Here is a 17,590-nt window from a genome sequence, read left to right as displayed (position 1 = left end):
ATCATCCTCCTCTTCAGGGGGATCAACTACAGGGGGGTTCCCTGTGTCTAGGGAAGCTGCTTTAGCCTTCTCTAAGTCATCCTGTTCTAGGATTTCTACCAGGATTAGGCAGGTGGGGCTTCTGCCCCTTTTTAACCCTCTTGCTTTGCACAAGGCAATCAAGTCTCTGCGGGTTAGTTTGTCATATCCAAAAGTTGCCTGGGTAGGGTCAACTGTCACAGGAGCAGACCCTGAGGCTTTTCCTGTGTCAGACATGGTTACTAGTGAGGTGTAAGTGGTGCACTTACCTACACTAAGTGTTTTCCTACTGTACCTTGCTAGTTAGTTGTAGTCAGGGTGTGCTAATCCCTTCAACCTACAACTACTAAGTTCAGTAGAACTTAATATGCTAAGCTTTTGATTTTATATGTACCTAGAGGTACTTGATGTGATCTTTCAATTTGATATAAAGATTGCAATGGTAAAACAACAGCAAGCTCAAATCCGCACCGCTGCTCACCAATGTGAGAAGTTGGCCTGGTAGGGGATGTTTCCAATTCTGGAACCACCTACTACCTGACCAAACAATCCCCTTATGGTGTCTGGTTGTAAGTCAACCTTATTAGACAAGCTATCCTAGTGGTAGCATGGACTAAGCAGCCTAAAGGCTTAACTTAAGAGGTCGTGTTAAGCGAGCTGTTTTACCACATACAATCCTGTAATACCAAATGAAAGGACACCACACAAGTATATATTATAAAAATATATGTGTTTATTACTAAAAACAATCCCCAGTATTCTTTATGAATAAAGGGGCACAAGCGTTAAATCAAAAGCACTGTTTAAACATACAAAGTTGCACAATTATGGATGAGGGCAGGGGGCCACTCAAACCATATACTAAACAAGTGGTATAAGAGAGGCCACTCGAACAGTGGTTAGGCCTAGGGCCTAGGGAATCGCTGGGAGCAGTCAGGACAAGCAATGCTGAAGTCGGGAATGGCCCTCGGGATTCGGGAGATGTGCGGAAAGCGCACGCATGCACCAATGTTAACCAATGGTGCGTAAAAGTCAAATAGTTAAAGTTTAAGGACACTTCCGCTGAACCTAGAGGAACAAAACTTAACACACAGACCCTAGAGGTGTGCACCAGTGTGGGAACACCGGCGGAGCAAAGTTACCTCACCCACAGGAAGTGGGTGCACAGGGTCGAAGTGGCGTCGGGTTTTGACACGCAGGCTCTTGGTGCTTGAAGCTGAAAGGGCTGCAGGCAGGGTGAAGACGAAGTGTCCGGTGGAGTCCAAGGGTGGACTCAAGTTGTAGAGTACCTGAAAGCAGAGGGGACAGAGTCTGGGTCACTCAGCAGTGACCAGGGTGGAACCAGGACGGAACCAGGCAATGTCGGGCGCAATCAGGTGGTCGTCGAGGCGCTTCTCTTCGCTGTCACGTGGGCTCTGGGGCATCTGCGACGTCCAGGAGCAGGTCACGATCTGTCCCACGCAGGCTCTCACCGTCGGTGCAGTCGGCTTCCGGTTTGGAGCAAACAAGCCTTGGTAAGAGCAATCCACGCGGGATTGGAAGATGGCGTCTCACTCGGACCAGGAAGGTCAGAGTCGGGGCTCCCTTTCAGGGGAGCTGGTGTGGATCTGGAGCAACCAGAATCACGAGTCTTCTTTTGTAGTTCGTCGGCACAGGGACCACAAGCCAGCTGGCAAGTGACCGGGCCAACGCGTTGAGCCAAATCGTGCCAAAGGGCCCCACGCCGCACTCGTCGAGTGTGGAGGGCTGAACTTCGGCTCAGGAGTAGCTCAGGGTGGGGGCTTCTCAAACCCCGGTGTACAGCTTCGAGGGTCACTCGTGGGCTGCACGGTCAGCGTCTCGTGGTCACTTCAAGATGGCGTGCCCCACGCTTCCGGTCGCCTCCACGGGTCTCAGCTTTGCAGGGACTGTGGATCGGGCTGTTAGAAGCTGGGCAGGCTTGAGCTCGTCGATCTCAGTCGCTCGAGTTCCGGCGGGAACTGCAACCAAGTAGACGTCGAGGGCTGGATGGTGCCTGCTGCTGCAGGGTGGTCACTCCTTGACCACAAGGGAGATTCTTCGGGCTTCCACGTTGAGATGGAGGGCGAAGGGTCCAGAATATCGTTTCAAATGTTTCTTCTAGGAAATCTGATGTGCATTGGCACTGCTCCCACTCTTATTCGAATCTGGTGGGCGTGATTACCTGCTAGGTCCCCTCCTATGGGTGGGACCCAGGAAGTGGGTGGATACACCCCCTTCCTTTGATCCAGGCCGCCCTGGCACGAGGGCTGGAGTGCCCCAGAACCGGTTTGGCCGGATTATGCAAGGGGCAGCCTTGTGCGCCCCAGGCAGTGTCTGGTTTCTTTCAAACCTCCCTGCTACAATACACTATCTCCTGTCTGGAGGGCGGTGACACCCTCCTGTGACAGGAAACCCTTTGTCCAGGACCCCCTTGACTGGGTTTCGGTCAGCTCCAGGGGTCCAGACATTTGTCTGTGGCAGAGGCATCCATTTTGTGGATCTTAAGGCCTTTGGAGAAATCAACCGCATTAAAGTGAAGTAACATGTCTTACCCCTCTAGAGGGGTGGAATGCCATCCCCGTCGCCAGAACTGGCGAGGGGATGGTATTCCAAAGCGTATGACACCTTACACGACATGTTTTGATAAAGCCAAACCAGAGTTGCTAAATAACCGCGAGGATTATAAGGCACTTAATAGTATATGGTATGGCATTATCCTGAAACAGCTTAGGGATTTGTTCCCGACGGCTGCAGACAGGCTCAGCTCATGCTAGAGCTCCATCTCACATAAAAACCATGCACCCAGCCTCCAGGATTGGTGAGGCCTGTCTATAGGAGTGGCTCACAGGTTTACATGTGTCCAGATATAGGTTTAGACATAGGTATACTATATCTAAGCAAGGGGTGTGTACACCACCTTACCCCAGCTGAGTGATCAGCCAGTTGTGTCAATTTAAGAACCAGCCAGGGGTGGCAAAAGATATGCTGCAGCCCCTGGTAGGCCTTAGTGGCTCCTGGGCCCTGTGCACCTATAGTGCATTCTACAGGGGCTGACAAGGAGTCCATTTCCAATTGGTATGTACCTAGGGTACATGGAATCCATTTTACAGAGAGAGCAGATGGCCTGGGGCCCTGATTAGCAGGGAACCAGGTCAACTAAGTCAAAAAACCAGCTAAACACAGGCAAAAAATCTGGGGTAACCATAGTCAGGTAGCCACCTTCCTACACTGGATGATGCTGAAAAGTTCCTTCGAGTTGCTAGAGTTGGCGAGGATTTTGTTTTGAAGGAAGGTCTTTTTGGTGGATCTGATGCGTTGGTGGTGTTCCGTCATGGCGTTCTTGTAGGTGGTGCGATCTTCAAATGTTTTGCTGTTTCTCCAGTTCTTCTCTAGGTATCTGTAGGTGCGTCTGGATTCTTGGAGATCAGCGGTGAACCAGGTGGCCTTCCTGTCTGTCAGGGTTACATAGGGGTGCAAGCCCCTCTGCGCAGTTGGAGATCCCTTTGTGGAGTTCCTTGGCTGTGGGATTGGCATTGGTCGAGGTGGTGGAGGCGTCTTGGTTGAGGGTGGAATTTAGCTGCTCCTCGGTGACTTTGCTCCAGTTCCTTTGTGGAAGTCCCAGTGCAGGTTTGGGTGGTGTAGGTTTGTCGACGCAGAAGTGTACGCAGTGGTGGTTTGTCCATGGGGGTTGCGATGTGTGGCTGAAGTGGATGTTGTTATCTCCTGCGAAGCTGGGGTCGAGGGTGTGTCCCGCCTTGTGGGTGGGTGTGGTGACAAGCTGTTTCAGTCCGATGATGGTGAGGTTGTCCACGAGGGTGGTGGAGTTGGGGTCGCTGGAGTTGTCAAGGTGGAAGTTCAGGTCTCCGATGAGTATGTCGTCCATGGAGGTGAAGGTGTAGGGGCGATGAGGTTGGCAATGGTAGTGGTGAATGGAGCACGAGGTCTGGGTGGTCTGTAGGCGAGGGTGCTGCAAAGTGTGGTTTTAGGGCTGGTCTAGATCTGGAAGTGAAGGTGTTCGGTGGTGGAGGATGAGTTGCTCGTGGTGGAGGTGGAGAGTTAGAGGATGCTCTTGTGTGAAATGAAGAGTCCTCCCCCTGGTCGGTGGGGGCGGTCCTTCCTCTGGATCTTGTACCCGTCAGGGATGGCGGTGGCGATGTCGGAGGCGGAGGAGGCTTCTGTGAAGAGGCGACGTCTAGTATGAGGGTGTTGAGGAGGTGGTAAGTGGTGGAACTCGCACAGCTGATAGGTAAATCAAGAAAGGTTGTGCAGGTGATGACCTGTAGTGTGCTCTGAGAAGATCGCTGCCTGGCCTGACAGCGACAATTCAACAAGAACTAATGCAATGCCGCCCCCTGGCTAGGGGGAAGCGTCTCAAAGCACAACGCGGGGTGACCCGAAGGTCTTATTCCATGAGCAAAGTTAGTCCAAACACCGTAGTGAAGTTCAAAGTTTCACGTTTTATTAAACGTATTCCCAATTCAAAATAAATCTTTAACATGCATTGGGTGCTTCATGCTTGAATGCAAGATAGGTTACACAGTTATAATGATTCCCGATGCATTTCGGGCTCCGCCCTTCTTCAGGGGATAACTCTACAAACAAAAAATGAAAGAATCGCCATTTCAGAATGTGCTATCTATACATGTTATCAATTACAGTCAATCCATGGTGTGTAGAAAAACAGTTTCGTAGGTGTTGAGGAGGTCCCAGATCTCTACGGCATGTCTGTGCAGGAAGCGCACATTGAGGAGAATGAAATTCAGGGCTTCCGTGGTGTTGGCGTTTGGTGTGGGGGCGGTGGCCATGAGGGTGCATGCAGTGGTGAAGGTTCCTGGGCCTTTTTAGGCCCCAGGGACCCCAAACTCTGGGGCCAAAATCATAAAGAAGGGAATGGGGTTTGTGCAGCCCAAGCCTTTGCAGTACCCTGGGACCCCCTTCTCTGGGGCCTAACTACATAGTTAAGGGGTGGGGGCTAGTGTCCCCCCTCCGGAGCCTTCTTGGGGTCTAGGGACCCCATCCCCTGGGGCTGAATGCATTAAAAAATGGAAGGAGGCCGCACTGCAATAAATGGCCCAGGAAACTTCATTTATTGGGCTTGCTCTATTCTCTGTCCAGAGAGCCCACCGCCAGGACACAGTAGTTTCTCTGCCTGCACCAGCATGGACAGAGAAACATGTGTTTACTACCGCCTGGTGGTAGCATTTTTAAATCTCCCACCAAAGGAGCATACATTCCTTCTCTGCCTCTAGCAGTGTGGGCAGGGAAGGCATGTCTGCTCCCAGCCGGCTGGAGATTTAAACATGCTCCTGCCAGCTGGGAGCAGATTTTTACTCTGTTTCCCTGTCCCAACAGTCTCTGTTTTCTGTATTCATTATGTAACCAGCTGGTTCTTAATGCATTTCTCAAACATCCTTACTACTGTTTCTTTTCTTTGTAGGAGAATGTTCCCAGCAATGAGGGTAAAAATCAGCGGCCTGGACCCGCACCAGCAGTACTACATAGCCATGGACATTGTGCCGGTGGACAACAAAAGATACAGGTGAGGCATTAACAACTGACCCCATTCACTGTAAGCGTGTGAAGGCAGGGTGGGGGTTTTGCTCTTGGTTTACAGTAGGTATGTGGTGGGAGGTTGGTGTTTTGTTCTTCGCTTCTCTCTAGGCACGCGGAGGGAGCTGGTGTTTTGCTCTTGCTTCACTGAAGGCATGTGGTGGGAGGTTGATATTTTCCTCTGTTTCAGTGTACGACAAAGGAGTTGGTGTGTTGCTCTTGTTACCCTATGAATTTGTGAAGCAAAATTGGTATTTTGCTCTTGGTTTCACTGGGGAATGTGGAGGGGGGGTTGTGTTGTGCTTATATTCACCGTAGCCATATGGACAGAGGTTGGTATTTTGCTCTTGGTGTCACTGGGGGAATGTGTAGTGGGGGTTGTGTTGTGCTTAGATTCACCATAGCCATGTGAACAGAGGTTGGTGTTTTACTCTTGTTACCCTATGAATTTGTGAAGCAAAATTGGTATTTTGCTCTTGGTTTCACTGGGGAATGTGGAGGGGGAGGTTTGTGTGTTGTGCTTATAATCACTGTAGCCATTTGGACAGAGGTTGAGATTTTGCTTGTGGTTTCACTGGGGGAATGTGTAGTGGGGGTTGTGTTGTGCTTAGATTCACCATAGCCATGTGAACAGAGGTTGGTGTTTTACTCTTGGTGTCACTGGGGGAATGTGGAGGGGAGGTTTGTGTGTTGTGCTTAGATTCACTGTAGTCATGTGGACAGAGGTTGGTGTTTTACTCTTGGTTTCACTGGGGGGATGTGGAGGGGGAGGTTTGTGTGTTGTGCTTAGATTCACTGTAGCCATGTGGACAGAGGTTGCTGTTGTGCTCCTGGTGTCAACAGGGGAATGTGGAGGGGGAGGGTTGTGTTTTATGCGTAGATGCATTGTAGCCATGTGGACAGAGGTTGGTGTTTTACTCTTGGTGTCACAGGGGGAATGCGGAGGAGGAGGTTTGTGTGTTGTGCTTAGATTCACTGTAGCCATGTGGACAGAGGTTGGTGTATTACTCTTGGTGTCACTGGGGGAATGTGGAGGGGGAGGTTTGTGTGAGGTGCTTAGATTCACTGTAGCCATGTGGACAGAGGTTGGTGTTTTGCTCTTGTTGTACAGGGGGAATGTGGAGGGGGAGGTTTGTGTGTTGTGCTTAGATTCACTGTAGCCATGTGGACAGAGGTTGCTGTTGTGCTCCTGGTGTCAACAGGGGAATGTGGAGGGGGAGGGTTGTGTTTTGTGCGTAGATGCATTGTAGCCATGTGGACAGAGGTTGGTGTATTACTCTTGGTGTCACTGGGGGAATGTGGAGGGGGAGGTTTGTGTGTTGTGCTTAGATTCACTGTAGCCATGTGGACAGAGGTCGGTGTTTTGCTCTTGTTGTCACTGGGGAATGTTGAGGGGGAGTTTTGTGTGAGGTGCTTAGATTCACTGTAGCCATGTGGACAGAGGTTGGTGTTTTGCTCTTGTTGTCACAGGGGGAATGTGGAGGGGGAGGTTTGTGTGTTGTGCTTAGATTCGCTGTAGCCATGTGGACAGAGGTTGGTGTATTACTCTTGGTGTCACAGGGGGAATGCGGAGGAGGAGGTTTATGTGTTGTGCTTAGATTCACTGTAGCCATGTGGACAGAGGTTGGTGTATTACTCTTGGTGTCACTGGGGGAATGTGGAGGGGGAGGTTTGTGTGTTGTGCTTAGATTCACCATAGCCATGTGAACAGAGGTTGGTGTTTTACTCTTGGTTTCACTGGCGGAATGTGGAGGGGGGGTTGTGTTGTGCTTATATTCACCATAGCCATATGGACAGAGGTTGGTATTTTGCTCTTGGTGTCACTGGGGGAATGTGGAGGGGGAGGTTTGTGTGTTGTGCTTATATTCACTGTAGCCATTTGGACAGAGGTTGAGATTTTGCTTGTGGTTTCACTGGGGGAATTTGTAGTGGGGGTTGTGTTGTGCTTAGATTCACCATAGCCATGTGAACAGAGGTTCGTGTTTTACTCTTGGTGTCACTGGGGGAATGTGGAGGGGAGGTTTGTGTGTTGTGCTTAGATTCACTGTAGTCATGTGGACAGAGGTTGGTGTTTTACTCTTGGTTTCACTGGGGGGATGTGGAGGGGGAGGTTTGTGTGTTGTGCTTAGATTCACTGTAGCCATGTGGACAGAGGTTGCTGTTGTGCTCCTGGTGTCAACAGGGGAATGTGGAGGGGGAGGGTTGTGTTTTGTGCGTAGATGCATTGTAGCCATGTGGACAGAGGTTGGTGTTTTACTCTTGGTGTCACAGGGGGAATGCGGAGGAGGAGGTTTGTGTGTTGTGCTTAGATTCACTGTAGCCATGTGGACAGAGGTTGGTGTATTACTCTTGGTGTCACTGGGGGAATGTGGAGGGGGAGGTTTGTGTGAGGTGCTTAGATTCACTGTAGCCATGTGGACAGAGGTTGGTGTTTTGCTCTTGTTGTATAGGGGAAATGTGGAAGGGGAGGATTGTGTGTTGTGCTTAGATACGCTGTAGCCATGTGGACAGAATTTGGTGTATTACTCTTGGTGTCACTGGGGGAATGTGGAGGGGGAGGTGTGTGTGTTATACTTAGATTCACTGTAGCCATGTGGACAGAGGTTGGTGTTTTGCTCTTGGTGTCACTGGGGGAATGTGGAGGGGGAGGTTTGTGTGTTGTGCTTAGATTCACTGTAGCCATGTGGACAGAGGTCGGTGTTTTGCTCTTGTTGTCACTGGGGAATGTTGAGGGGGAGTTTTGTGTGAGGTGCTTAGATTCACTGTGGCCATGTGGACAGAGGTTGGTGTTTTGCTCTTGTTGTCACAGGGGGAATGTGGAGGGGGAGGTTTGTGTGTTGTGCTTAGATTCGCTGTAGCCATGTGGACAGAGGTTGGTGTATTACTCTTGGTGTCACAGGGGGAATGCGGAGGAGGAGGTTTATGTGTTGTGCTTAGATTCACTGTAGCCATGTGGACAGAGGTTGGTGTATTACTCTTGGTGTCACTGGGGGAATGTGGAGGGGGAGGTTTGTGTGAGGTGCTTAGATTCACTGTAGCCATGTGGACAGAGGTTGGTGTTTTGCTCTTGTTGTCACAAGGGGAATGTGGAGGGGGAGGTTTGTGTGTTGTGCTTAGATTCGCTGTAGCCATGTGGACAGAGGTTGGTGTATTACTCTTGGTGTCACTGGGGGAATGTGGAGGGGGAGGTTTGTGTGTTATACTTAGATTCACTGTAGCCATGTGGACAGAGGTTGGTGTTTTGCTCTTGGTGTCACTGGGGAATGTTGAGGGGGAGTTTTGTGTGAGGTGCTTAGATTCACTGTAGCCATGTGGACAGAGGTTGGTGTTTTGCTCTTGTTGTCACGGGGTAATGTGGAGGGGGAGGTTTGTGTATTGTGCTTATATTCACTGAAGCCATTTGGACAGAGGTTGATATTTTGCTTGGGTTTCACTGGGGGAATGTGTAGTGGGGGTTGTGTTGTGCTTAGATTCACCATAGCCATGTGAACAGAGGTTGGTGTTTTAATATTGGTTGCACTGGGGGAAGGTGGAGGGGGAGGTTTGTGTGTTGTGCTTAGATTCACTGTAGCCATGTGGACAGAGGTTGGTGTTTTACTCTTGGTTTCACTGGGGGGATGTGGAGGGGGAGGTTTGTGTGTTGTGCTTAGATTCACTGTAGCCATGTGGATAGAGGTTTAAAGTTTGCACTTTGTTTACAGCAGGTATGGGGTGGGAAGTTGCTGTTTTGTTCTTGGTTTATAGTAGGTATGGGATGGGAGGTTGGTGCTTTACTGTTGCTTTCACTGAAGGCATGTGGTGGGAGATTGATGTTGTCCTCTTTATTTCACTGTATGTTGAGGGAGTTAGTCTGTTGTTCTGGTTCCCCTATGAATTTATGAAGCAACATTGGTATTTTGCTCTTGGTTTCAAGGGGGGAATGTGGAGGGGGAGGTTTGTGTGTTGTTCTCATATTCACTGTAGCCATTTGGACAGAGGTTGGTATTTTGCTCTTGGTGTCACTGAGGTATGTGGAGGGGGGGGGGTTGTGTCTTGTACTTAGATTCACAGCAGCCATGTGGACAGCGGTTGGTGTTTTACTCTTGGTGTCACTGGGGGAATGTGGAGGGGGAGGTTTGTGTGTTATACTTAGATTCACTTAAGCCATGTGGACAGAGGTTGGTGTTTTACTCTTGGTTTCAATGGGGGTGTTTGGAGGGGGACGTTTGTGTGTTGTGCTTAGATTCACTGTAGTCATGTGGACAGAGGTTGGTGTTTTAATCTTTGTTGCACTGGGGTAATGTGGAGGGGGACGTTTGTGTGTTGTGCTTAGATTCACAGTAGTCATGTGGACAGAGGTTGGTGTTTTAATCTTTGTTGCACTGGGGGAATGTGGAGGGGGAGGTTTGTGTGTTGTACTTAGATTCACTTAAGCCATGCGGACAGAGGTTGGTGTTTTACTCTTGGTTTGAATGGGGGGGGTTTGGAGGGGGACGTTTGTGTGTTGAGCTTAGATTCACAGTAGTCATGTGTACAGAGGTTTGTGTTTTACTCTTGGTTTCACTGGGGGGGGTGTGGAGGGGAGATGTGTGTGTTGTGCTGAGATTCACTGTAGCCATGTAGACAGAGGTTGGTGTTTTGCTCCTGGCGTCACTGGGGGAATGTGGAGGGGGAGGTTTGTTTGCTGTGCTTAAACTAACTGTTGTCATTTGGACCAAGGTTGGTGATTTTCTCTTGGTGCCACTTTAAGCATGTGGGGGGAAGTTGCTGTTTGGTTTTTGGTTTCTATCTAGGCATGTGGACAGAGGTTGGTGTCTTGCTATCGGTTTCACTGGCTGGATGTGGAGGGGGGAGGTTTGTGTGTTGTGCTTAGATTCACTGAGGTTGGTGCTTTACTGTTGCGTTCACTGAAGGCATGTGGTGGGAGATTGATGTTGTTCTCTTTATTTCACTGTATGTTGAGGGAGTTGGTGTGTTGTTCTGGTTCCCCTATGAATTTGTGAAGCAACAATGGTATTTTGCTCTTGGTTTCACTGGGGGAATGTGGAGGGGGGGTTTGTGTGTTGTGCTTAGATTCACTGTAGCCATGTGGACAGAGGTTGGTGTTTTGCTATTGGTTTCACTGGGGAATGTGGAGGAGGGGGGGGGTGTTATGCTTATATTCATTGTAGCCATGTGGACAGAGGTTGGTATTTTGCTCTTGGTGACACTGGGGGAATGTGGAGGGGTAGCTTTGTGTGTTGTGCTTATATTCACCGTAGCCATTTGGACAGAGGTTGATATTTTGCTCGTGGTTTCACTGGGGGAATTTGGAGGGGGGGTTGTGTTGTGTTTAGATTCACCGTAGCCATGTGAACAGAGGTTGGTGTTTTACTCTTGGTGTCACTGAGGTATGTGGAGGGGGGGGGTTGTGTCTTGTACTTAGATTCACTGCAGCCATGTGGACAGAGGTTGGTGTTTTACTCTTGGTGTCACTGGGGGAATGTGGAGGGGGAGGTTTGTGTGTTGTACTTAGATTCACTGTAGTCATGTGGACAGAGGTTGGTGTTTTAATCTTTGTTGCACTGGGGGAATGTGGAGGGGGAGGTTTGTGTGTTGTACTTAGATTCACTTAAGCCATGCGGACAGAGGTTGGTGTTTTACTCTTGGTTTCAATGGGGGGGGTGTGGAGGGGGACGTTTGTGTGTTGAGCTTAGATTCACAGTAGTCATGTGTACAGAGGTTGGTGTTTTACTCTTGGTTTCACTGGGGGGGGTGTGGAGGGGAGATGTGTGTGTTGTGCTGAGATTCACTGTAGCCATGTAGACAGAGGTTGGTGTTTTGCTCCTGGCGTCACTGGGGGAATGTGGAGGGGGAGGTTTGTTTGCTGTGCTTAAACTAACTGTTGTCATTTGGACCAAGGTTGGTGATTTGCTCTTGGTGCCACTTTAAGCATGTGGGGGGAAGTTGCTGTTTTGTTTTTGGTTTCTATCTAGGCATGTGGACAGAGGTTGGTATCTTGCTCTCGGTTTCACTGGGCGGATGAGGAGGGGGAGGTTTGTGTGTTGTGCTTAGATTCACTGTAATCATGTGGATAGAGGTTGAAATGTTGCACTTTGTTTACAGCAGGTATGGGGTGGGAAGTTGCTGTTTTGTTCTTGGTTTATAGTAGGTATGGGATGGGAGGTTGGTGCTTTACTGTTGCGTTCACTGAAGGCATGTGGTGGGAGATTGATGTTGTTCTCTTTATTTCACTGTATGTTGAGGGAGTTGGTGTGTTGTTCTGGTTCCCCTATGAATTTGTGAAGCAACAATGGTATTTTGCTCTTGGTTTCACTGGGGGAATGTGGAGGGGGGGTTTGTGTGTTGTGCTTATATTCACTGTAGCCATGTGGACAGAGGTTGGTATTTTGCTCTTGATGTCACTGGGGGAATGTGGAGGGGTAGCTTTGTGTGTTGTGCTTATATTCACCGTAGCCATTTGGACAGAGGTTGGTGTTTTGCTCGTGGTTTCACTGGGGGAATTTGGAGGGGGGGTTGTGTTGTGCTTAGATTCACCGTAGCCATGTGAACAGAGGTTGGTGTTTTACTCTTGGTGTCACTGGTGCAATGTGGAGGGTGAGGTTTGTGTGCTGTGCTTATATTCACTATAGCCATGTGGACAGAGGTTGGTGTTTTACTCTTGGTGTCATTGGGGGAATGTGGAGGGGAGATTTGTGTGTTGTGCTTAGATTCACTGTAGCCATGTGGACAGAGGTTGGTGTTGTGCTCCTGGTGTCACTTGGGGAATGTGGAGGGGGGTTGTGTGTTGTACTTAGATTCACTGTAGCCATGTGGACAGAGGTTGGTGTTTTACTCTTGGTGTCACTGGAGGAATGTGGAGGGGGAGGTTTGTGTGTTGTACTTAGATTCACTGTAGTCATGTGGACAGAGGTTGGTGTTTTGCTCTTGGTTTCACTAGGGGAATGTGGATGGGTAGGTTTGTGTGTTGTGCTTAGATTCACTGTAGCCATGTGGACTGAGGTTGGTGTTTTAATATTGGTTGCACTGGGAGAATGTGAAGGGAGGGGTTTGTGTGTTGTGCTTAGATTCACTGTAGTCATGTGGACAGAGGTTGGTGTTTTGCTCTTGGTGTCACTGGTGGAATGTGGAGGGTGAGGTTTGTGTGTTGTGCTTATATTCACTGTAGCCATGTGGACAGAGTTTGGTATTCGACTCATAGTGTCACTGGGGGAATGTGGAGGGGGGAGATTTTTGTGTTGTGCTTAGATTCACTGTAGCCATGTGGACAGAGATTGGTGTTTTACTCTTGGTTTCACTGGGAGGATGTGGAGGGGGAGGTTTGTGTGTTGTGCTTAGATTCACTGTAGCCATGTGGACAGAGGTTGGTGTTGTGATCCTGGTGTCACTGGGGGAATGTGGAGGGGTAGGGGTTGTGTGTTGTGCGTAGATGCACTGTAGCCTTGTGGACAAAGGTTGGTATTTTGCTCTTGTTGTCACTGGGGGAATGCGAAGGGGGAGGTTTGTGTGTTGTGCTTAGATTCACTGTAGCCATGTGGACAAAGGTTGGTGTATCACTCTTGGTGTCACTGGGGGAATGTGGAGGGGGAGGTTTGTGTGTTGTACTTAGATTCACTGTAGCCATGTGGACAGAGGTTGGTGTTTTGCTCTTGGTGTCACTGGGGAATGTGGAGGGGGAGGTTTGTTTGCTGTGCTTAAACTAACGGTAGTCATTTGGACCAAGGTTGGTGATTTGCTCTTGGTTCCACTTTAAGCATGTGGGGGGAAGTTGCTGTTTTGTTTTTGGTTTCTATCTAGGCATGTGAAAAGAGGTTGGTATCTTGCTCTCGGTTTCACTGGGCGGATGAGGAGGGGGAGGTTTGTGTGTTGTGCTTAGATTCACTGTAATTATGTGGATAGAGGTTGAAATGTTGCACTTTGTTTACAGCAGGTATGGGGTGGGAAGTTGCTGTTTTGTTCTTGGTTTATAGTAGGTATGGGATGGGAGGTTGGTGCTTTACTGTTGCTTTCACTGAAGGCATGTGGTGGGAGATTGATGTTGTTCTCTTTATTTCACTGTATGTTGAGGGAGTTAGTGTGTTGTTCTGGTTCCCCTATGAATTTGTGAAGCAACAATGGTATTTTGCTCTTGGTTTCACTGGGGGAATGTGGAGGGGGGGTTTGTATGTTGTGCTTAGATTCACTGTAGCCATGTGGACAGAGGTTGGTGTTTTGCTCTTGGTTTCACTGGGGGAATGTGGAGTGGGGTGTGTGTGTGTTGTACTTAGATTCACTGTGGCCATGTGGACAGAGGTTGGTGTTTTACTCTTGGTTTCACTGGGGGTGTTTGGAGGGGAGATTTGTGTGTTGTGCTTATTTTCACCGTAGCCATTTGGACAGAGGTTGATATTTTGCTCGTGGTTTCACTGGGGGAATTTGGAGGGGGGGTTGTGTTGTGCTTAGATTCACCGTAGCCATGTGAACAGAGGTTGGTGTTTTACTCTTGGTGTCACTGGCGGAATTTGGAGGGTGAGGTTTGTGTGCTGTGCTTATATTCACTATAGCCATGTGGACAGAGGTTGGTATTTTGCTCTTTGTGTCACTGGGGGAATGTGGAGTGGGGTGTGTGTGTGTTGTACTTAGATTCACTGTAGCCATGTGGACAGAGGTTGGTGTTTTGCTCTTGGTTTTATTGGGGGAATGTGGACGGGGAGGTTTGTGTGTTGTGCTTAGATTCACTGTAGCCATGTGGACAGAGGTTGGTGTTTTAATCTTGGTTGCACTGGGGGAATGTGGAGGGGGAGGTTTGTGTGTTGTGCTTATATTCACTGTAGCCATGTGGACAGAGGTTGGTGTTTTGCTCTTGGTTTTATTGGGGGAATGTGGACGGGGAGGTTTGTGTGTTGTGCTTAGATTCACTGTAGCCATGTGGACAGAGGTTGGTGTTTTGCTCTTGGTTTTATTGGGGGAATGTGGACGGGGAGGTTTGTGTGTTGTGCTTAGATTCACTGTAGCCATGTGGACAGAGGTTGGTGTTTTAATCTTGGTTGCACTGGGGGAATGTGGAGGGGGAGGTTTGTGTGTTGTGCTTATATTCACTGTAGCCATGTGGACAGAGGTTGGTGTTTTGCTCTTGGTTTTATTGGGGGAATGTGGACGGGGAGGTTTGTGTGTTGTGCTTAGATTCACTGTAGCCATGTGGACAGAGGTTGGTGTTTTAATCTTGGTTGCACTGGGGGAATGTGGAGGGGGAGGTTTGTGTGTTGTGCTTATATTCACTGTAGCCATGTGGACAGAGGTTGGTATTTTGCTCTTGGTGTCACTGGGGAATGTGGAGAGGGGAGGTGTTTGTGTTGTGCTTGGATTTACTGTAGCCATGTGGACATAGGTTGGTGTTTTGCTCTTGTTGTCACAGGCGGAATGTGGAGGAAGAGGTTTGTGTGTTGTGCTTAGATTCACTGTAGCCATGTGGACAGAGGTTGGTGTTTTAATCTTGGTTTCACTGGGGAATGTGGAGGGAGAGGTTTGTGTGTTGTGCTTAGATTCACTCTAGCCATGTGGACAGAGGTTCGTATTTTGCTCTTGGTGTCACTGGAGGAATGTGGAGGTGGGGTTGTGTGTTGTGCTTAGATTCACTGTAGCCATGTGGACAGAGGTTGGTGTTTTGCTCTTGGTGTCACTGGTGAATGTGGAGGGGGAGGTTTGTGTGTTCTGCTTATATTCACTAAAGCCATGTGGACAGAGGTTGGTATTTTGCTCTTGGTGTCACTGGGGGAATGTGGCGGGGGGATTGTGTGTTGTGCTTAGATTCACTGTAGCCATGTGGACAGAGGTTGTTGTTTTGTTCTTGGTGTCACTGGGGGAATGTGGAGGGGGAGGTTTGTGTGTTGTGCTTAGATTCACTGTAGCCATGTGGACAGAGGTTGGTGTTTTGCTCTTGTTGTCAATGGGGGAATGTGGAGGGGGAGGGTTGTGTGTTGTGCTTAGATTCACTGTAGCCATGTAGACAGAGGTTGGTGTTTTGCTCTTGTTGTCACTGGGGGAATGTGGTGGGAGGTTGTTGTTTTGTTCCTAATTTCGCTATCCGCCTGTGGAAGAAGTGGGTGCTTGGGCCTTGGTTTAACTGTTGACATGTGGACAGAGTTGCTGTTCTGCTCTTGGTTTCACTGTAGCCAGAGGATGAAGTATTACTCTTGGTTTCACTGTCAGCATTTGGAGGGAGGCTGGTGCTTTGTTAGCACTTGCTCTACTAGACAGCTGCAGTGTCAAAAGTCAGTATGACATACCTTGGGATGTGTGAGCGCAACAAGAGACATACTTTGTGATTATCTTACTTTGAGATAATAGATCCTAGAAACTCCTTTCCCTTTTTTTCTTTTCTCTGGACACTAGCAACTATAGTTACTCATAGGAAGGGTAAGCCATTCTTTGGATTTATACAAAACTAAAAGTACACCTAGAAAACCAGGCTGACACTGGGCTATACCAATAATAGTGTAAAACTAAAACAACACATAGAACAGGCAGCTAAGGCTGGCTCATGTCACTACCTGCTTAAAACTAAAACAACGTGTAGAACACCAGGTGGAGGCTGATTCATATCAATAACTGTGTAAAACTAAAATAACACATAGAACACCAGGCTGAGACTGGTTCATATCAATAACTGTGTAAAACTAAAACAACAAATAAAACACCAGACTGACGTTGGCCCATGTCAATAACTGTGTAAAACTAAAACAAGGGATAAAACACCAGACTGAGGCTGGCCCATGTCAATAACTGTGTAAAACTAAAACAACGTATAGAAACCCAGGCTGAGGTTGGTTCATTTCAATAACTGTGTAAAACTACAAGAACGCATAAAAGACCAGGCTCAGGCTGGCAAAGGTTACATCATAAATGCACGCTTTGTTTGCACCCCTATTTCTCTGTCCCCACTGCACGGATCACATCCAAACTTTCCATGATAACCAGAACCTACTTTGACCTTTTTTTGGAAGATTTAATGAAGATTGGTAAAACAACGCCAAAGTTGTAGCTAAGTCAAAAAATGCTATTCCATATTGGTGGAGTGGTGTGGCTCACTGGTTAGAGGTGGCAGACCCGGAAGCAGAGAATGGCCCGGGACCAGGGTTCAATTCCCGACGCGGCAGGGTCGTGGACCAGGTTCAGCGGACTCGATAATTCTCACCTCGGTGCCTACTCTAATCAGGGATCACACTCACCAAATCTGGGCATTAGCTTGCCTCATCTCTACAACGGCCCCCCACATTCGCCGGGGATGCCTGGTTTCACCTTGGTGATACCCAGTAGGGACCATCTCACAGGGATAGCCAGGACGGGTTCCCCAGCGGTCTACAGCGCCACGACGCCTCAGGGCAGCAGTGCGCTTTACAAGACACATACATACATTCCTATGGAGACTAGGTCCTAACTATAACTACCTACTGGCAACTGCCAGTAGGTGATATATAGTTACCTACTAGCAGTCGCCAGTAGATAGTTCTATTTAGGTATACGTTTCAATAGGAAAAGCATTTTTTGATCTGCCAATATCGTTGGGATCTTTGGCATCGTTAGATGAATATTCATGATTTTTCAAAAAAAAGGTGTGCCGGTAATTCTTGTTGAGCATGGAAAGTTTTTGAGTTATCTGTCAAGCAGGGGAAAGTAAAAGGGGGCATTCAAAAATAGTGTTTTTCCCATGTTAACTTCCGTAGAGATTTCAGACATAACCACAGACCTAACCGCTGGACAGAATTACACCATATTTGGCAGGAAGGTAGTTCTTGACCCAGAAAGAATCCTATTTTTTCATATGATGTAAATTTGTTCAGTAGTTTTTGACTTAATAAAAAAAAAAAAAATGAGGATCCGACAGTTCCCATGCTGAAATGTGATTGGCTGCCAACACTTCAATAAGGAAGTGTTGACTGCCATCTTGGGACGCGGCTTCGGCCGAGTCCCACAAAAAAGTAAAAAAATAAATAATATTTTTTAAAAAGTGGGCAGGCAGGAATACCCTGATCCCTCAGTTTTGGTTAATGTGTACCAAAGGGAC

General features: G+C 48.4%; 1 protein-coding gene across 2 annotated transcripts in view; it reads left to right on the top strand.

Moving 5' to 3' along the window:
- The window catches only part of TBX15 (T-box transcription factor 15), a 251,478-nt gene that overhangs the window by 141,405 nt on the left and 92,483 nt on the right, over nt 1-17,590 (top strand). For both annotated transcript variants that reach the window (XM_078656352.1, XM_078656354.1), the window contains one exon: nt 5,456-5,557. In XM_078656352.1, coding sequence (XP_078512478.1) covers nt 5,456-5,557 — 102 coding nt within the window. The remainder of the gene's footprint in view (nt 1-5,455; nt 5,558-17,590) is intronic.

This window comes from Lissotriton helveticus, chromosome 8 (assembly GCF_964261635.1).
Source record: "Lissotriton helveticus chromosome 8, aLisHel1.1, whole genome shotgun sequence".
Lineage (NCBI taxonomy): Eukaryota > Metazoa > Chordata > Amphibia > Caudata > Salamandridae > Lissotriton > Lissotriton helveticus.
This window is presented reverse-complemented; position numbering and strand designations above follow the sequence as displayed.